General features: G+C 38.1%; 1 protein-coding gene across 2 annotated transcripts in view; it reads right to left on the reverse strand.

Annotated features, from left to right (window-relative positions):
* Window positions 1-22,642, reverse strand: part of SiaT (beta-galactoside-a-2,6-sialyltransferase) — a 55,758-nt gene that overhangs the window by 23,350 nt on the left and 9,766 nt on the right. For both annotated transcript variants that reach the window (XM_083129761.1, XM_083129760.1), the window contains exons 2-4: window positions 10,327-11,082; window positions 6,862-7,061; window positions 1,562-1,736 (exon numbers count right to left, since the gene is read on the reverse strand). In XM_083129761.1, coding sequence (XP_082985887.1) covers window positions 1,562-1,736; window positions 6,862-7,061; window positions 10,327-11,014 — 1,063 coding nt within the window. In that variant the 5' untranslated portion in view covers window positions 11,015-11,082. The remainder of the gene's footprint in view (window positions 1-1,561; window positions 1,737-6,861; window positions 7,062-10,326; window positions 11,083-22,642) is intronic.

Below are 22,642 nucleotides of genomic sequence, written 5' to 3' on the forward strand. Positions count from 1 at the left end.
ACATGTTCCTGTTGGTTTCTGTTTATGTCAAATGTCACATGTTCCTGTTGGTTTCTCATGATGTCAAATGTCACATGCTCCAAACACTTCAAGTTCCAAGGTTAAAAAGATAAGACTTTCAACCAGCAAGTTATGGTCGCTGCAGATTAATGTGAACATCAGGTGAAGCATAGGTACTCCAAACAGCATGATAAGCGCTTGTATGCTGCATGAGGTTAAACTTGTCACAAACCCAAGACCAATGGGGAGGGGGGGGAATATGCCAGGCTTTTGGCAATGATGTGTTGAACGAACAGGCAGTGCCATAGTGGTTAAAAAGATTCATGCACAGTGTAGATGTACCAGCTGCAGGTGGATACTGAGTTGAACAATGGTTGAACATGTGACATCAGTAATTCCACGTCAGTGCAGAAAACATTCGACAACACCTCTATCAGCTTGGAAAATGGTATAAAGTGGGTTGATGGGTCCCACATGCCTTGACTGCAGTTCAGAAGACAACACAAGCACATGTCTCTGATTCAATGCTGTCACGTCTGGAGAAGTATCTCTTTGTGGACAGAGTGCTGATATGCAATGAGAAGGTTCTTTATGATACTCCAGGACATCATCATCATTGGCTAGCATCGCAAGAGCACGTTCCAAAACAACTGAAACCACCACTGCATCAAAAGAAGGTTATGCTCTGTGTTTGGTGGACTCCTCAGGGCACCATGCATCGCAATCTGCTGCCACCTGGCCAGAAAATCAATGATGAAATGTGTTCACGAGAAACTTAAAATTTGTGAATCGCAAAGGTGTCCTCTACTTAGCAGATAATGCAAGACCACACATGGCTATGGTCATCTGTGACACCATTCTCCACCTTGGTTAGGAAATACTGATGTATCCACCTTACTCTCCAGACATTGCCCCATCCAATTATCATCTGTTCCATTCCCTGGACAGCCACCTTAGAGGATGACAGTCTGAAACCTAGACAAGGTGCAGATCACACTTGAGGGCTTCTTTGGTTAATGTTTCACAGAGTTCTACCACAGTGGGTTCTATGGTCTTCCAGGATGTTAGAGACAGGTTATTGATGCTGATGGGAGTTTAACCTCTGTCAGATCCATTTCACATCACCTTTTGGCGTTTGAAGGTAGTGAGTGAAAATCTGGTTTCTTGGTTACCTTTACATGTAAAGCAACATGCACAAGCTGAGTGTGTATGTGTGTATCTGTTCTTAAAATGTGATTAAAATAACCAATAATGTCTGCAGTAGAGTTTATTTCTACCAGAAGTACTGTTCTCTTGCCGGATGTCATGTGGAAACTTTCCATAAACAAAATAAAGGCCATGACCTCACCAAGTTCATGAGGTCAGTCATTTGCATGCAAATTGTTCATTTTGTTCGGAACATCCCCATTATATTTTTTGACATCCACAAGCAAGATGTAAAAACTGCAAATTCCTTGTGAAAAAATTTGTACACAAAGCTCCAAGACATCGATAATTTCCAGGATTGAATTATCAACTATTTAATGTTTTACTGTTATTGAGTTAAAATTCGAGCACTTACCTAGAAATCCCGATGATGGAGGATTTTTCCTTATTCTCACAGGTATATGCCCCTGAATAAAATCCCACAGAGTCCACTGTGTTCTTGGATCAAGGATATAGAAGGGTTGGTTAGGATACAGTACCCTGTGATGGAAGTATGTTGTGAAGAGATCAAAGTCAGGATGACTGTACCACTGAAAATAATAAATATCAATTCAGTATGTGTATGCCACACTATATACTTGGTAGTCAGAATTAAAGTACTCAGAGCCCTTGGAGACCATTTGAAGCATCAGATTGGAATGAAACTTGGTATAGAGGCTACGGAGATCATGAGGAAGTGAATGCTGAATAGGGATGGACAGATATGAAATTTTGGCCAATTTCCAGGGGAATGCAATGTAAAATATGATGTATATTTAGACATTTACTTTTTTAAAAAGTAGGGCATGGAGATTATCCATAAAAATTATAACAAAATGGTAGAATTTTGCACTAAATTATAAGATATTTATAGATATATCAGATCGGTAAAATCGGTAATTTTACCGATAAATCAATATGCCTATATTGGCTGATACCAATAGGGTACCAATTAATCTGTCCCATCCCTAATGCTGATGAAAAAAAAAGTTCAAATTTTCACCGTGGAAATGTCACACTGAAATAACAACAACCAGAAGTTGGGCATTAAAAAAAAAATATTTTTAGTTTGTTACGTACCTTTCAGTCTAACCTGGAATTTTTCCTTCGCTCCTCATGTCGTGTCAAAAGACTCAGCAATCAATCAAGGCGTGGAAATGAAAACTTACTACTTCACCTTAATGTAAGGTATATTTTTGAAAACACACACTTACAGCAATCAAATGAACTTTAAACCACATATGATAATTATTTCGACATTTTCCTGCCACTATTAACCCATTGCTATCTTGATTTTAGCTTGGTCCTGGTACATCAAGAGTAGCTTTTCTGTCCATCTGACATTAGTTGTCTTTGACGTGATAAATATTTGCCAAATTAAGAAGTGAACAAATACAACATTTCAACTAAACAACAAAGAATCACAGTGTAATGTCCAGAGCATTACAAGTTTATGTCAGTACAGCAATTTTCAATAGGGTCAATGTGAATGAGCACCTGGTGGTCAAAATTGGAACTTTTTTTTTACCCCCCATGGTCTCCATAGCCTCTATACCAAGTTTCACTGCAATCCAATGCTTCGAACAAGCTCCAGAGGGCTCTGAGGAGGGCAACTATAACCACCTGGTGCAATTACAGAAGATACAAACAAAACAGATAAATACAGTTACATAATTTGCAAGAGAAATAACAAAATTTTATTTCAAAATAAAAATCTGTATAAAATTGGTTTTACAATCAGAGTGCCGCAGGCGGATCAGTTTCGCTTACTAAGTCCACCTGGTCGCCAGGCCAAGTTTTCCTCCTCCCACCTGGCAAGTCAGCAAGTAAGAATTGCCCACTTGGGTTTTGAAGCTTCAAGCATCGAAAGTCCCTGGGCCCACGGGTAACTGGCAGCCCTAGCACGCTCCCAAAGACCAACCTTGGGGAACTCTCATTCCAGCTCCAGATACACGAGTCATGCAGTCGCTGTTGCAAACTTTTAGATTCTAAATTGTCCGAGAAGCACGTGAAATGTTCATCACATGTAATCAATTTGAAATTACAGATACAGGGTCCTTCTTTCCCCCTTTGGGCACCTGATGGCGGCACGCACCATGATGCCAACTCCCGTCAAATCGGATTAGCTTCAGCTAGCTTCGAAATGACTTCAAGTTCTCAGAATTATAGTTACAATTACATTCAAAATAAGCACGTTAATTGTTAAGGGGATGTTGGAAATGTTATTCTCGTGCATCCACACCTTTTTTTGGTATGTTTTTAGGAAATTTCACGTAGCTTTGGTAACAAGACACGCTAAAAGGGCACTTAAGTTTCCTAACAGCTTGTGGTGCCAGACTGCCAACTGAAACACATGGCTTTGAGCATAACTTGTGGATTTCTTTCTTAACCCCATTCCATTTCAGTAACTTCGCAATCTCAGTTCAGTCGTATTTTTAAAGTGGTTACGTGTTACAAGTGTTCTTGCGATTTTCTATTGTTTTGTAAACTGTTTGTTAAGTGTTATTTGCATTTTGCTATAGTTTTAATAATGGCACATACGTACGCATTACAACAAAAAGTTTTTATGTACGATTCGTATGTGATAACAAATTTTTGTGGGAAGGTTCATAGACAATTTTCAACAGAATTCCCAGGTGTGCCTGTTCCACAAAGAAATACCTACCGTGCGAAACCTTGTGAACAAATTCAGGGAAACAGGATCTATTCTCGATAAGAAGGAAACGGTAAAACGGCGTGTACTTACCGAGGATAAATTGGACGAAGTCGAAGAAAGATTAGAACATACTCCTCAAAAATCGCTCTGACGACTTGCACAGGAAACAGGAATTTCCGAAACAACAACATGGTGAGCTACCAAAATTTTAAAACGAAACCGTAGAAGGTCACTGTTGTCCAGGAACTGCTACCATGCGATAACCAGAATAGGGTAAATTTCTGTAACTGGATTTTGGGGAATGTTAATGGTGGGGTAATTGATCCACGTTTAATATTCTTCTCTGACGAAGCATGGGTCCATTTAAGGGGCCATGTTGCGTCACAGAATAACAGGTATTGGAGCTCAGATAAACCCGATTTTATACACGAAACTCCTTTGCATGACCAGATAATCGGTGTTTGGTGTGCAGTAAATGCATACAGAGTATACGGCCGCTATTTTATGAAAATACCATAAATGCACAGAGATACAGGGACGACATACTCACACCATTCTTCGAACTAACTGATATTGAATGCCAGTCAGGGATATCCGTTTGGCGGTTATGCGAAGATAGGTAATTAACACTGATACACTTACTATTCATTTTTCTGCGAAAGTTTTTTCAAGCGATCGATTTCGCCACTCGTCTGGTGGCTTCGTCAGGCGTGAATTCGATCGCTGGAAAAACTTTCGTGGAAAAATGAATAGTAAGTGTATCAGAGTCAATTGCCCATCAGGGTTTTTCCAACAAGACTCTTGCCACTTCACACACAGCTCAGGAGTCGTTGGATTTCATTCAGGAAATATTTGAAGACCGGGTTATTAGCAAAGGATTGTGGTCCCACGGTCCCCTGATCTCACCGTATGCGATTTTTATGTATGGGGGAAATTGAAAAATAAAGTCTATGCAACAAACCCCCAAATATTAGAAGAACTGAAGAAGAATATCAGGAGTGAAACTGAAGTAATTTCAGAAACTGAACTGTTGCGCGTTAATGAAAATTTCCTGAAAAGATGCCAGAAATGTGTGGATGCAGGAGGACACCATTTCCAGCATCTCTTGTGACAAGGTACATGCTTATTTTGATTATAATTGTAATTGACACTTTAATGATTGTAACTGTATTTGTTGCAGGAAAGAATTTGCAATAATTATCATAACATAGTATGTCATTACTAGGGCTCGGAAGTTGAAGACCTATAAATTGCCAAAAAAAAGACCTATAAAAAGACCTAAAAATATCAAAAAAAGGACCTAAAAACTGAAAAAGGATGTATAAATGTGATCCAAATTAATTAATAACTTCAGTTTTAATTACATATTTAATGAATAAAAATAATACAAAATTCTGGTGGTATGGAAAACACAGTGCGAAAAAACTATATGAATGAAATGCATCTTCTTTCAGACATTATGCCGGACCCTGTGGCTGAGTGGTTAGCACATGGCACTGTGATGCCAAGGGTCCCGGGTTTGAATCCCGCTCGGGCTTGGTTGTTTGTGAATGTCCATTCATCAATTTCATCATTTCATCACTCATCCCCATCTTCGAAAATTAGCCAAGAGGCACAAAACGCGAAGTAAAATAAACTAAATCAATCAATCAATCTTTCAGACATTATATAACTTCCCCGCCCCCTCCCTCTGTGTGGCACCTCCTTATCTGACTTGAGATCTTTGCAGGCACGTTCTGTCTGGTCGTATACACCATGCTGAAAGTTTCAAAACAAGAGAAAGTTGCCACTTACAGCACAACCTTCCAGGACCTTGTACCGTACCTGCTTCAGTCGTCCAAAAATGTTTTTCTCTCGTTTCAGGGATGATTCAAATATATTTATTATCTTTTATTTATTTTCTACAGAAAGGATTTTTAAGAGGTGATGAACTGATGATGATTCGAAGTGAGAATGGGCAGTAAAAACGTAGTCGAAAGAAGGTGAAGCTGCAAAAAAAAGCCGTTACTACCTAAAAAAAGGCTAAAAACGGACCAATAAGCCAAGAAACGCCGAAAAAGGCAAAGAAGGACAAATAAAACCCACCTTTTTCTGGCCTACAATGACCCAAAATGAACATATTATGCTGGGCCTCTTCTTCGGACACTAGGAAAAAAAGGATTTTTCCTCAACTTCCGAGCCCTATTCATTACAGTAAAAATTGGCATTTCTCAGAGTCTGATCTGCCACCTTCCAAAATAATTTTTCTTAATTATTAAGGGCTGTGCCCTCCCGTCCCTATGCTTTTGATGCCGGTATTACCATGAAGCCAGGAGTAACACAAAAAGTGACATGGTACATACATTTTTGGAACATTCTGTGGATAGTTGTTGTTCTATATTAAAATATGAATTTTACGAAGAAGTTTGAAAACTTTTGCTACGGGTTTTCTCTCTAGTGCAATTTTGCTAATATTTGAATTGTTGCCCTCCCCTTTTGGAAAAATTATACTATTCATGACTTGCTTAGTGTTATTATCCCCTGAATGGCACAAAGATCGGTGCTTTTTATCGTAAATTTAATAGTGAAGGAAATTTTATCCTCAATTTAAGTGCCATGTAGCACTTACTCAACCACTCCATTATGTCCATAAAATATGTGATAAAATCAGTATTTACACTACAAAAGGTTTTTGCATATTATGATCTATTTCCAGTAGCAGCTTGTAACTTATCAAAGATGCATGCTACCGATTATTTTCTTTCTTGCATTCACAATGACCTTGCACCCCCCCCCTCCAAATACACACACCTGCTAGCGTATCCAGGATTTTTTTCGGAGGACTCTGAAATTGTAAAAGTCGGTATCATTAATTTTTAATTAGAGTTCAAACTTGGGTGCCCATAATTTTTAATCCAATAGTAAGCTCTTGCATTAACCAACAAAACAATTCATCAGTAACAACAAAACTGATATAAAACTACACCACGTCCAAGATTTATTTTTTTATTTTATTTTTGGAAAAGTAACATAGTACTTACTTCTTCTAATGTAGATGAATAATTACTTGGATCCCACGCAAGGAGAGTTACATTTTGGTACATTGGAGAATTCAAGAAATCGAACTTTGGTTTGGAAACTACCTGAGAATTCACGATACGAATAGTCGTCTTTCTTCCAACATCTACTTCATAACCCTTGGTCGGAGCATGATTGAATCTCAGAACAACGTCATGCGTATCTATGGATGAAAAAAAAAAAAATATGGAACACATAACACCATAATTGTGTGCAAGTTGCAGCTTAGCTAAAGAATGAAACCACCAAACTTGATGCCACTTACTGTGTAAATTAAACAAGCCATAAGTCACTAGTTATGTGTGATTACTACATATAATTAATCTTAATGGATAAATGATCCAAGAATCCACTTTCAATAAATATTTATGCATGATCAATTTTACAGTACAGAAATAAAACTAATAATACAATTCATGTGTAGTTAGTGGATTAAAAATTTTCTTCATTGTAATTTTCGCACTTACACATGTGGGTCATTCCATGCCAAATCATCACAATAAATGATCTTTCCAACCTGACCATTTCAGATTTTCACAAAAGTTGGTAGGATGGTAGAGGACATGAGGCAACTAACATATGTAAAAATTTAGCCCTCAGTGATACACAGTATTCATACAGTACGGTTGCCAACATGATAAAAAATATAAAATTTATGCTTACAAGGTCAAGTAAAACAATTCATAACTTTGCTTCTAATTATGTCTCATAACTTTCATCTTGTGCTTGTTTTCAAGCTAAGGGAGTATAAAAAAGTAGTTTTATATGAAAATATGGAACTTTTCATCTCAAGGTCACATGATGTGACCTTTGACCTTGAATATCTCAAAGTGTATATTCAATTTTGAGGAGAATAAAGTATGTTATACAGTTCAGTCTCTGTTTAGTGTAAGTTTCATTTTGTGATGGCTTTGGAAACAGGAATAAAAAAAAAATCTGATAGTAGTATATGTATTACACTTTCAATGAAACACCTTGTAGCCCAGTTAATGAAGGGAAATGTCGGGAATAATTCCATAAAATCTGAATTTTGGTCAGATGTTGGAACATTATGAGAAGTGAATCATTCCAACCTCCCCCCCCCCCACCAGTTCCTGATTTGATTTCTTGCTAATGTCAATGGTTTTGCTATAATTTAAAAATTAATCTTTAAAAATGTAATTCTTGTAGAATCTGTAACAAATTTACCTTGTAACCTTTGAATAAATTGACAGGATATTGTTTGAAATAAAAGTTGTAGCCAAATTTTATAAGTTCTAAAACGATAAAAGTTTTAGTGTATTTTGAGTAAAGATATGCAATAAAATGTTCCTCCAAATGGAGGATAATCCCAAAAAGTGCATTTTGTAGGGTCACCCTTTATCAGTCTGGTGGCTATGTCCTGAAAAATTGACTTTTTGATAAACGCAAGACTTGCGTCTCAAGACTTGGTAGGATTAATTGTTGTACCAATTTATATATTTTTGATCGACTAACCAATAGCTATCTGCATGCTGACAATCGCCATCTTGAAAATAGTCCGCAATATTGAATATTTATTGATTAGATATATTATCTCTGGAAAGGTGGCACCTATCAATGTCTGGTTTTCTCAACTTTTAGTGTAACTTTAATAATAAACCATTAAAGTTATTTTTAAATTTAAAAATATGAGTTTTGTAGAAGAAATTCACTATTTACATCTTATGAGAATAACTAGAGTTGAAGATGTTAATAATTCTTGAATGAAACAATGGCATTCTATATGTATTGTAAGGTTATGAAATGTTTGTTAGCAGACTTTATTTATATTTTAAATTAATTAAACCTTTAAAATACTATCCTTTTTATGTTTATAAAGTTACCTTAAATAACATTTTAAAGAGAAATACAATTTACAAACAACTCTACTTGATTTCTAAAACAACGAGTCATTGAAACTTATATGATATTAAATTGTTTTATTACTTAAAACAAAAACCACTTCTTCATTGTGGGTGATGACACAAAACTAGTGAACATTTTTTTACATTTGTTTTGAATTTCTCATTGCATTATTTGCCCTCTTTGACCAGGTCTCAAGTTTATATCCTTCGCATATGTAGTGCAGGTACCAGGGAGAGGAGATTTTGCATCTTCTCGTAGTGTTTGAACAAATGACCAAAATTCAGATTTTATGGATTTATTTCCATTTCAATACATATTATTCCCAACATTCAACATTTTTAAGCTTCATGTGGCAAACATAATGACAGATTTTTATTTTATTCCTGTTCCCAAAGACATCCCAAACTTAAACTTACACCAAATAGATGTTACCTTTAACTGTATAACATACTTTATTCCCCCCAAAATTGAAGATGGACTTTCTTTTAGATATTTAAGGTCAAAAGTCACATCATGTGTCATATAAAACTAGTTTCTTTATGAAAACTACACTCCCTTAGCTTCAAAACAAGTCCAAGATATAAGTTATGACATGACATAATCAGAACTAAATTCAAGTTTTACTTGACCTTGTAAGCATATTTTTAACATTTTTTTTTAATGTGGGCAACCAGGCTGCATGAATACTGTGTATCATTGAGTGTTGTTACTTCATGTCCTCTACCATTCTACCAAATTTCATGAAAATCTGAGATTGTCCGGTTGGGAGTTGTGATGATTTGGCATGTAACGACCCGTGTGTCCAGTTTGAGGATAAAGCTTGCATTTTTTTTTTCTACTTTACCTGGGAGTCACCAACATAACAACATATTCAGTAAAGCAGTTCTACCTGAAGATTTAGTTCCTCAAATTTGATACCCATCTGTCATTGTCCTCAAAAGATACAAATTTGCATGCAATGAATAAAAGGTGTAGAGTGAAAAGAACATGTGGAAGGTGTACAGGACATCAACAGCTGCCAAGAGAAATATTTCTAGCTGTTTTTCCATCTCCTGAGAAGGATGACACATGGTTATGGAAAACTTAGGAACAAAAGTTCTAGACACACGTTTGTTTTATTGATTTATTTTTGTTATTTAGCATCACTTTTCTGTCACTTTTGGGCTAATTACAATGATGAGGATGAGTGATGATATGAAATTGATGAAGGGATACTTATTTGAACCGAGAACATTTATTTTATTGAATAATTGTTAGTAATTGACTGTTTTGTTATTACTGTTGAGGGTGTTCTATTTTTTGAGGGCTTGCAGCATTGAAACAAGGTATAATGAGCAAAACTTTTTTTAAAAAAATTGCTTGATTTGATACTCTCTACATGCTGTGTAGTTTCAGTCTGTCTAACAATAGATTGTATTCATAAATATTTAGGTTAAATTCCCAAAATAGGAGAAAAAAATTAGTTTGCCCGAAGACTGCAGAAGGACTTTTGAAGCATGAGTCGAAAATATTAATAAAAAAAAGAAATGAATGCATTAATAATTACGCAAAATATTACCTACCTATATTTTTCCCAAGCTGTGACTTATACAATGAACCAGCATTGGTCACAATAGCACATGTATTATAATGCTTTGCGCTGAAAATTGGGACTTTGGGAAAGTATTTTCCTATATCTAAACGCTTAAATGGATCATCATCACTATTTAGAGTTCTGAGACGTATCCGCTTCTTAATTTCACACATTAAATCCTTCCCGCCTTCCATCATTGACCCTCTGGGGCCAGTATATTGAACATTGTAAACATTTTTGTCATGTGCGAAAATACTACTCTCTTGCAACAAAACTCTCCTCAACTGCACAACCAGCTGACTCTTGTAAGCTGCTACACTTGCTTGTAGTTTTGTGTGTGGAAGCGAGGCTGCCAGTGCATCCATACAAGATTGGTTGCAAGGCTTCTTACTACCATCTTCCATCTGGTGCAACTTTGGAAACCTCGGCTGACTGTGTCGTATAACAGTTATCGTGTCATTCGAGTGTGACACATGCGTAGAATTTTTCACAGCAGGCTTTGGCCCTGTCTCGCCACGGTACTGGCTGTACGTGATGATTCCCAGCTGATGTCTCGAAACATACTGCCAGTACTGTGTCCACAGGAGGTAAATATAGCCACACATCCCGACAAACACCAGGTTTATGAATATCCATACTGACACTGCTACAGCTCTCATTTTTGGGAAATTCCTCATTTATCTATGCATTGACGTCAACTATAACATTCAATTTTTATACCATGATGGCCTGCTTGACGGAATATCTGAAAGAAACAAAGAGAATGCTACAACTGATGAAAAGATGAAAAAGAAATTTTTCTAAATTTGTTAATGTCAATTAGAATAATTCTAACATACCACAGCACACTATAACACAATAAAGAATTGTTCTCAAATTCATCAGTATCCGTAGACGAGATGAAAATTTGGGTACAAAAGGTGACCTTTATGGAACACACGCAAATGTGACTCTGGTGCCTGAACACTGGGGGGTGCCTAAGGGGGATTGCTGATGACATCACTTGGTCCAGTATTCCTAATAAAATACGTCATCGCCTTGTAATCAAGGATTCCTGCGTTTTGTGCCTCTTGGCTAATTTGCGAAGATGGGGAAATGATGAAATTAATGAATGGACATTCACAAACAACCAAGCCCGAGCAGGATTCAAACCCAGGACCCTTCGCGTCGCAGCAAGATGTGCTAACCACTCGGCCACAGGGTCCGGCTATTTCATTCGAGACTGCGTGATGTAGTTGAGGCAACCCATACATTATTGCAAATTGATTTTTTTTGTTGTTTTTTCAATAATATCCTTGCCCTGTTCCAAGAGGCAAGAACAAGGGATGGGGTGAAAGTGAAACAGGTGTCTTGCACAATATCTTGCATTGTAAGAATGAGGTGCAAAATGCCCCTATGGCACAGCCACAAAATTATCAACCAAAGTGGAGGGAGCGTGGATAGGGCAATCAGGTTTCATTAATTTGCCCATTCCTACGTTGCCAAATTGTGTGACACTGTCAAAAGCTCGTTGCTGTTTCAGTGCTATTTAACATTGTAAATTCTTGACAAGAAAGGAAGGGAAAATGGCTACAAAGCATACAGGGACCACAGTAATAATTCAAATATGGAGGAAGGGAAGGAAAAATTATTACGTATGAAACAGACAGTATGGACTTAGTGAGTACTGTCATTTTTTAATATATTTATTCTCTTGATTTCCTTGATTTTGTTGGTTCGGTTAGTAGGTCATTAAAAATAAACAACTGATAGAGATTACAATCGATTTTCTGCTATTTGGCTATCTTGGCTATCTTGTTTGATGTATGCAATGTTATTAATCTGCTTGTTTACTATTATCAGTGGAGCGAGGGAAGAAGTTTTTACTAAATATTTTACAAATCGACAATAGTATTGATATTAGATCAATATTTCTATAATTTTGAGTGATTTTTGTAAGGTTGTTGAATTCTGAATTATCTACACCCTAATAACATCTCTCTTCTCGTGACAGACGGAAAAATCACCGAGGTATTTCAAATTGTAAAAAAAATCATATTTTAAAAAATTTTCATGAAATACAACTTTGCCATAGTCTCATAGCCATCAGAGAAATGTGGTCATAACTTGGGTTGCCAATACATTTAGCATCACTGTGCATGCAAAAACAGGTGTGAGTAATTGAGTAAATAACACTTCTTCTGGACATGAGGCTGAAGTGCACACCCATAGAGCCAGTCCACCAGCCACCATTGCATGTGTAGCTAAAGGAAAACAAATCTCAAATTTGTGGGAGAATAGATGCAGTTTGGAAATGTACTATTCAATACCAAATTCAGATTTTAAAAAATGTTTCTACACAGTTTATTGTTGAGTAGATATTAATGATTAAACACACTCTAGGTGGTAAGTTTCACATATTGTAATATATCAGTTTAACCTGCAACACTACTAGATAAAATGCAAAAATCCTGAATTTACTGGCATATCTTGGTTATTGTCGAAGATAGGGAGGTGATGCAAGCAATGTCTCCTACTGCATCTCTTCCTGTCATCTATAGTCAAAAACAAACATTCTTAGTTGAAATAAGCCTTTTGACAGCAGTTTCTTTGGAAGTCATGTTTGTTGTTAAATGATTTGGCATAGTCCATATCAATTATAGGCAGGGAAAGATAAAATCTTATCTTTATAGTCTGAGATGTTATTGAATTAAACATATGTTAAAATTCAGGACAAAGTAAGAAACCCATATATTTTTGTTTTGTCCAAAAAAATTCCTGGCCCGAGATACAGGCTGCCAAAGATGGTACCTCGGGCATCATTTCTCACGTGCGATTTTCGGCAACATATTAAAATTGCTCTATCTCTGGAACAGTTCAAGATATTTTGTTGCTGTTTTTTTTTATATTTGAAAGAATAATTTTCTGATTTGCTGTAGCCTTCTGAATTATTTCTTTTTTTTGAAAAATCAAAAATATATACATTTTTTTTCAAAAATGCCAATCCCAAAAATTGATTATTTTACTGTTGATCAGTACCATACAGTACTACACTCCCTGAAATAGAGAACTTCTACTTTTGAGTTTAACAGGTTTTATAAACAATTGAAAATTTTGCCATACATTAAACCAGTTTCCATTACCACATTCTCACATATTGGTCTCATGAAATCAAAATCTAGTCTTATTTGACATGGCATTTTAATTCTTCATAAAGATAAGTAACAGACACAGCTTTCAAAACATATTAAAGCTTCCAAATACATGTGCAAGTTTCAAAACATATTACAGGTTCCTAAGCATACCACGTCTGTGCACTTTGCCTAGAACTGAAATTAGCAATTCAATGAACTAAAAATTTGTTCAACTGCATCAGTATCTTCCTTTGATATTGAGTGATGACTTCCTGTTGAACCAATAGGAACTGGGGCTCCCACAATCTTTAAAGCATCCCGAATTGGAAGTGAGCACTGGTGGTGGTGTTGCTGTCTTGCAGCTGAAAATCTACAATCCAGCAGCCGGTCCATGTAGTAGCATAAAGTTCACAGCGATTTCATTTAACTCACAACTGATATCTATAACCTCTACAATCCACCAGTCACAGTCATACACACAGGCCACAAAACATCTCTCTTTGTAGGTTGTGAATGTGAATATTCTCCTGCCATTTCTGAGATCTTGGTTGGACAAATGAAATTTCTTCTTTCTTGCTCTTTAAAGTTTGTGCAATATAGGTTCGTCCACTGTGAGTCCAGACATGTCTCTTCTGAATTCCTTTCACAGGGGTAGTTTGGTTGCTGGCGGAATTCTTCAACTTCCTCTTTGGGCAACAGGATGAGGACTGTTGATGTGTATGACTTCACCACTCTTGTAAAATCCTCGGCATTCTGAATTGCAGCTGCACTTGGGCTGGAAAGATTATGTTTTGTAGCGTGGTGCTTCAGCAGGCCTCATACACCATCACAAGGCCCCTTCCCCATGACCAGTACCACTGTATACCCACTCCATTGGCACAAGCGACATAGTCAATTCAAACAGTTGGTAACGATTTTTGAAGTGACTAGGGGCACCATCAGAAATAATGATGATCTTTTCTGCCTGTGATTGTAGCTGTTGTTGAATTTTGCATATTGCCAACAATGCATGTGCTGAGTCATGTCCTCTGTCATCACTTATAACTGGAACACTTGTGGTCTTGTTTTGAAAATATGTGACTCCTGTAAAAATTGAAACTTGGTCATTACTGCAGTGATACTCTTGTACTTCTTGTGGCAGAATCACAGACCAGTTCTCAGCAAAATCACAGTGAAGCACTAAACATAGTTGTTCAACTTCTACAGGTCCCTTCACTTCTTCAATGTGTTGTTGTTGCAATTTCTTCAGATGTTGGTGTGTTACTGATTTCACTTTCCATATCCCAAGTTCGTCAATGAAGGTATCAATGGCAACAGTTTTCTTCACGAGTTTATTTTCCTCCCATGTTGCATATGTAACTTCCGAAGAGTCATCTGCTATGTTTTCCAGACCAACTGTCTGTAAGGCAAGTCCTCCCTTTCCAGGGCAGTCACCATATTCCTGCAACAAACAGGTCTCTCGCTTTACATCACAGACTACTAACAAGAGAGAGATACATGGCGGGCGAGATTGGCTGTGTGTAGTTTCGTGCGAAATTTCACCTCCACATTTCTCTGGCAAAACCTAACATTTAAATTTGTGCTATGGACTAAAATATAGCCAAATCCCACTGACTCATGTAAGCAACAAACTCTGTCAAATTGGAAGCCGGGTACCACAAAAAGAAGCTTCTATTACAATTACGAGACATCACATTTTCCCGAGGAACACTCTTCTCAAGCGGTGACCATGATCTTCTGACAGTGTTGCTACCTTCGGACGAGAATGGCCTCCAAGAAGAAAAACAGCAGCAGCCTGGACAAGAGATGCAGCCTCCTAGAGGCAACTTTCAGCAAGTTGGCAAAGTGTAGGAAGCTTTGAAGTCCTTGCCACCTCCTCAGTCCATGGAAAAAACGGCCACTGCAGAGACAACTTCAAGCAGCACCATCTTGGAATTCCTCCAACAAGATATAAAGGAGCTTATAAACCAGATACTGGAGCTAAGGCTAAGTTCAGACATGGGCAGCTTTCACAACAGAATGCTGTCTCAGGAGGAAGCTATAGACGCCGCTGAGCAGTACAGTAGAAGAAACTGCCTCCTCCTCCACGGAATCTCAGAAACGCCAGATGAAGATACGATGAAAGTTGTCATAGACACCTTGTCCACAAAACTTGGCATCAGTCTCGGCACCTCCAATGTGGATCGCCTGCACAGGTTGGGCCCCAAACGTACTCGGACGTCGGCCGAAGTTGTACAGCAGGGGCACCGTCCGATCACCGTGAAGTTCCTGAGGTACCAAACTCGGGAGCACGTGTGGAGAGCCAAGAGGAAACTCAAAGGAAGCGGCCTCCTGATAACAGAATCCCTGACGGCAACGAGGCAGCAACTTCTCCGCCATGCCAAGGAGACGTTTAGGGGTGGGGAGCTGTTGGACCTCTGATGGCCGGATCATCATCCAGGGCAGCAACGGCAGGACAAGCATAAACACGGCTTGCGAGTTCGAATCTCTCCTACAGCGCTAAGGTGAAGCAGCAAACCGCAACGACGGAGCGAAACGAGAGTGAACGAAGGACATGTCATAAATTGCCACCAAATGTACTGCATATCTCATTTTATGTACTGTGTTTACTTCTGTGTGTTCTTTTGTGTTTTCGTACTTACGTGTATGTGTTTATGTGTGTGTGTGTGTGTGTGTGTGTGTGTGTGTATTTTCATCATAGTTCAAGTGTTTATGTCGAGTGTGCATGTGTTCATGTCAAATCTGTGCAAGTGTTAAAAGTAACATGCGGGTGTTCTCCAGTTTATTTTGGTTATCCACATCAATACTTGCAGCAAGAGAATCCTGGTTTCAGTATTGGTAAGTGCAATAATATATCTTCTTTTCTCTCCCGGATCAGCCTAGTTTTTTTTGTAACTATTTTAAAGAGATGGCAATACTAAGCCCAACCATGGCCTATTTTAGGAAGCTATGCCAGATGGAAATCGAGTCCAGCACCCAACCCCCTGCCACCCCTCCCTCACTTTCTCTTTCCCCTTCCCACCCTGCTATAAAGGTACTGAAGAAGGAGCTAACCAAACACCCAAGGGCACTCCATGCAGTGCACGTCAACTGTCAGTCTTTAGTCCAACTCCAAAGAATTCCTAACTATTTTTGCCCCTCTTTCCTTCGATGCAATTCTTGTGTCGGAGAGCTGACTTGTTTCATCGATCCCAGATCATCTGATTAGCATGCAGGGATACAGCCTTTATCGTTGCAACAGGATAAACAAAAGAGGCGGAGGCTGAGCAATATATGTAAAAGAAAACATTCTCATTAAAATCCTCTCTCATTCGCAAGGAGAATACTAGAGTAGTTCGGAATATTTGATCCTTGAGCTAAATGTAAACAACCAAAAAATCCTCCTCAGCAGAGTGCATCGAGCCCCGAAAACTGAATTTGAAAATTTCGAAAAGGAAATATCTAATTTTTTACCTATATACGAACATTGTATTATCCTGGGTGACGTAAACTTCGACCTCTTAACCTCCAAACCAGAATTACAAAGACACCACATCGTCTCTCAACTTCTCAGCCTGTCCATTAAAAGCCACACATCGTTCTCATCAAAGCGAAACGCTTATTGACCATATATTAACAACCAACCCACTAAAAATTCTAAATTTCGGACAATTTCCAGTCCCAGGCATATCGAAGCATGATATTATTTTTCTGTCCTATTCTCTGAAAACGTATAAATATAAACCAAAAGTAATCTCCTTCAGAGATTTTAAACAGTTTGATATTCAAGCCCTGAATATTGAAGCAAGAAACACGCCATGGCACCTCATGTCCTATTTTCAAACAGTTGACGAGAAAGTGAATCTCTTAAACTGCCTCATCCTTCATATTTACAACAATCACGTGCCCGTGAAAAGAGATAGTTTCGACACCTCCCAGCCCATGGATCACTCCCGACATTCTGCAGCTGATGTCCTGTAGGGAAGCAGCTTACAGGCGGTATAAATCCGCACTCAAAGCAAACCTGCAATCAGTGCATGATTATTTCGAAGAATACCGCATTCTTCGGAATTGGTGCATGCAGGAAATACGAAAGAGAAAGTTTTGCTTTGCGGGACAACTATTAAACTACAGATCGCAGCCGAAATCGCTGTGGAATAAACTTAAAATGTTCGGTGTTGGGAAAAAATATGATAGTAATGAAATTGTTGGCATCTCCACAGAAGAACTAAATGGCCACCTCCAAAACGTATCAGGTATAAATCCTGAAATTAAGGAACGTACAATTGACTCCATAAGTGTTCATAAAAGCAACAACAACAATAGTTTTGATTTCTCTTTTATAATGCATGCAAAGGTCCAAAGTACAATTAATAAAATCAAATCCAATGCAACCGGAGCAGATTAAATTTCTATTAACATGTTTAAAATATATCGCTACCCACATCTCACCTGCAATTGCAGATATTTTCAACACATCCCTGTACACTGGCACATTCCCAAGCATTTGGAAACTCACTCACATACGGCCCCTGGCTAAATTCACCAACCCAGTAAGCGCTGAACATTTTCGACTGATCAGTATTCTCCTCACTTTGTATTTGAAAACATCGTTCACGAGCAACTTTTTAACTATGTGCAATCGAAAAAATTGTTAAACCCCTTCCAGTCCAGTTTCCGCCCACAACACAGCACCAGCACAGCGCTCATTAAAGTGATGAATGATGTAAGGTCGGCGATGGATAAGAGATATCTGACAATACTAATTCTACTCGATTACAGCAAAGCCTTCCAAGCCATAGACCAAGATATCCTACTAGCAAAATTGTCATCTTATTTCAACTTTTCCCAACCCGCTGTTGACTGGACTCGCTCATATTTAGCAGCTAGACAGCAATGCACATTCGTTTCTGACAATAAATCGTCATGGCTGCCAACGAATTGTGGTGTACCCCGAGGTAGCTTTCTGTCTCCGCTGCTGTTCTCCATGTACGTAAATGATATATCTGGAACCTTTCAATCAACAAATTACCATCTGTACATTGATGACGTCCAATGTTATTTGTCGTTCCCTAAAACAAGCATCAATATGGCCATAAAAGCCCTAAACGCTGATATTATGAACGTCTGCAAGTGGTCTCAGGCAAACGGTCTGCGAGTAAATGCTGAGAAAACTAAATGCATTTTAATTGGCTCACGTCAGCTCATTTCCACAACATCCCTGACATTGTCGAAGGAAACCCCATTTCATTGTCGGTTTTGGTCAAAGACCTGGGAGTCGTCGTGGACGAAAACCTCACTTGGAGTGACCATGTGAAGGCCATATGCAAAAAATTCTACGCAGCATTACACTTGCTGTATCGCCTAAAAAACACTTTACCGCAAGAGGTAAAGAAAACACTCGTGGAGTCGTAAGTTCTGTCCCAAATAGACTACTGTGACTTGACGTATATTGATCTCAACGGTGAACTAGCAAGACGTCTACAGGGAATACAAAATTCATGTGTTCGCTATATTTATAATATCAAATATTTTGACCACCTTACCCTGGCTTTCAAGGACCTAGGCTGGTTCGACCTTTCCACTCGCTGCCGCTTCCACGCTCTTACAGTGCTCTACAAAGTAAACTCACGAGAGCCCTCCTACCTACTTTCTCGATTTCAACCCCTAAGTGCAGCACACACCTTTGCCACCCGTTCGAGAGACAACTCTCTGCTAGCCATCCCCCCAACAAGACAACGTTTTATGGAAATTCCGTAATGGTCACTGCTACCAGAGCGTGGAACGACCTCCCCAATGACATAAGAATCTCTTCTTCCCTCGGCCAATTCAAATCAAAATTAAGAAATCATCTTCTGGAGTCAACTTACCAGTACTGAAAACAGGGAAATAAAATAAAATGAAACCTTCGTGTAAACTTGTAGGATCAACACCCACCAACTTTTCTGTAATTTGAGTATGTCACATGTCACGCCTTCAAGTAAGTTCTTCAAAGTTACCACACAAAGTTCAAAATTGGTACAATACACACACAAACAGACATCTCTAGGTGGGTGTGGAACCACCCACTTAGGTCGTAGTGCATAAAATTTTGTCTTTCAATGTGGAATACTGAATGTTCCTTCTTATATATGGCGAAAGTGTCTTTAATACTGTGGGTCATGTATCTTATCACTTTCACCACTTTTTCTCCTGCAACTGCTATAGCGTCTTCCAGATAAAATGACTGTGCAATTTGAACATGTGCTTCATTCACAGGATGACCATAATAGGGATTTGGTTTTCCAAACACTCCTTTTGCAGATCTCACATTTCTTGTTTTGCACACCACGTATTTTGTTGCAGATGGGATGTGGTGAAAAATTTGTCTTCTTCTTGTTCAGTTAGTGTCATTGTTGATATTCTGTCAAAGCATCTAGAACACAGAAAGTCATCACTGGAAACATATTGACTTTGAACAGAGTCTTGAAATGAACACTCTTATTCTCAACCTGAAGAAAGTCTGTTTTTTTGCTAGTCTTCTATATCACTCTTTTATGGATATGCAAATAGTCAGCACAATTCACTCTCCTGTGGTCCCAGTCAGAAGACATTTCAAACACAGTCCTTTCCACAAAACACCCTACACCTCAACCAATCAGCAGAATCCTCACAAAAGCTTACAGGTACTGTTGGAACACAAATTTGGTGAACTGCTCTCTTTGTTTGCCTGTTGACAACTGAACTGTGAGCGGAGCGATAATTCTAGTTGTCAGAGAGTATCGGGTCTAGCCCTTGTCTGTTTTCGTATGTTGAGATTTCAAGAAATTTTTTTCTTTTTTCATTGATTTATTATCTTCTTTTCAGAGCGTTGATTACGCTCTTTTTATTATATATATTATATACACTATTTTGTTTTTTCTAAAAAAAAATGTCTGGGCCTCTTATACAGGGTTGGAAATAACCTTTTGCTAGGGGTCTGCAGGAAAACTGTGTTAACATGGAGTCATTTGAAGTGTGGTGTGTTAAAATAGGCTTTGTTCTGTGTTTCAGGAATAAATTCCAAGATGGCGAATCTATTGTTTGACAGTGAGGAGCAGCGAGTTGTCGATCGGGTAAGAGCCAATGCGTTTCGAGAAGCAATGGAAGGTGGAGCAGCATTCATCAACCGCAAATTGGTTGCATCCAGGGTATTGTTGGGATCCATGAGGAACGGAATAACCTTGGCAGTCAAGATTTCTTCCCTGAACTCCCATCATTATGAGAAGAAAGGACCGCAATGTGACTGGCAACGGAGGTTTGCTTCCTTCACGACAAAGCACCTTGCTTCAGCAGTTCTGAATGGCCGGGTGCATCACCGGCCCTGAATGCAGCGGAGCACTTTTGGGCTATTCTGAAGGATGCAGTTGTCCTTGATGATAGTGGAATGCGGACTGGACCGCTATTCCCGGGCAACACTCCTTGCACATCTGGAACAAGTACTCCATGACATGGAATGAAATACGGACTAGTTTGCGAATCTTCTGAGCTCCTACCCTGATCGTCTTCGTGCTGTGAGAGAAGCAAACGGCAGACATACTAACTTTTAATTTTGTTTTTGTAACGACAATTGTCGTAGTAAACATTTGACATTACCATTATTTCTTAATTGTTGTTACTTTTAACTATGGACCCCTAGCAAAAGGTTATTTCCCACCCAGTACATGGTTCTATGTGTGACTGTTTTTCCAATGTTTCTTATTATTTCGTTCTCATGTGATTGATTTCTTTCCCATCTCTTTTTTCCAATGTTATCTATGTAATCCTCAAACATTTCAAGTCCCAATTGAGTATGTAGTACATTTATTCTTGTTTTCTTACTCATTCCTGTGATGATTCTTGCTGCTTCATTTTGCATATTTTGCAGTTTGTTTAGGTGGTCCTGGACTGCATGCTTCCACGCTATGCATCCATATGTCATGGTTGATCGAATAATCATTTTATATAAATGAAGTTTTGTCTCTTGTGATATCCCATTAGTTTTAAAAAGCCTGTACAGTGCATGTAGTTTATTCTTTGTTCTTATTGCAGCGTCTGCGATCTGTCTTCCAAAAGTCAGTTTATGATCTAAAATGAGACCCAAATATTTTGCTTCATTTTTTCTTTCGATCGCTTTCCCTTGTATTTTTAGAATCTCTTCTTTTCTATGAGTCTTTGGTAAATAGTACTGCACTACTACACTGCTTGAGGCAAAGAGTGACGTGTCATCCGCATAAAAACCTATTGTGCAGTGCTCTGATGAAGGTATGTCGCTGGTCTAAATAGAATATAGAAGAGGTGAAATCACTGCACCTTTCAGTACTCCTGCCTTGATTGTCATGATAGATGATAAAGCTTTTTTATGTTGAACTTGAAAAGTTGTCGTCCAGATAAGCTGCTACTAGCTTGATGTATGCGTCATTAAATTTAAAATATCTGAGCTTCAGAAGGAGTCCCTGGTGCCATACCCTATCGAACGCTTTTTCTATATCCAGGAATATCCCAAGGGTATAATGTCTTCTGTTAAAATTGGTAGTAATAATATCTGTATTTTTTAATAGTAAATCTTCTGTACTATGTATTTCCCTGAAACCGAATTGGGTGTTTGGTATTATTTTATGTTCATTGCAAGGATCTTGCAGTCTTTATATTAAAATTCTCTTGAACACTTTACTGAGCTAAGACAGAAGACTTATCAGTCTGTAATTCTTCAGGTTTGTTCTTACTTCCTTTCGGAATCATGGTTACTTTGGCTTTTTTCCAGCATTTTCGGTAGTAGCTTATGAGCAAGATAGCATTGAAGATTTTTGTTAAGAATACAATGGTTCTTCTTGGAATATGTTTCAGCATTTCTGGTTTAATTTTAACTGGTCCCGCTGCTTTGTTAGTTTTTAACTTTTTTATAGATCTTAAAACTTCTTCAGGTGTTGTCAAACCTGGTCTTTCATTATAATTATTTGTTTTTATCATCTTTAAGTTTTCTTCTGCTTCACTTGTTGTTTCTTTATTATCCAGTTCTTCATTTATTTGAAATTGCTCTTCTAAAATTCTTGAGAATTTCTCTGCGATTTCTTCTTCTTCTAAAATGTGGCCATCATCGTTTTTAATTGTGCTCTTTTGTTCGTCTGTTCTCTGGTATTCTTTCAAAATTTTCAAGAAGTTACTGTCTAGCGGGGCAACTTCTTTAAACTTTTCTTCCCATTGTTTTACATTGGA

The sequence above is a fragment of the Lepisma saccharinum genome, chromosome 10, assembly GCF_977018435.1.
Source record: "Lepisma saccharinum chromosome 10, izLepSacc3.1, whole genome shotgun sequence".
Lineage (NCBI taxonomy): Eukaryota > Metazoa > Arthropoda > Insecta > Zygentoma > Lepismatidae > Lepisma > Lepisma saccharinum.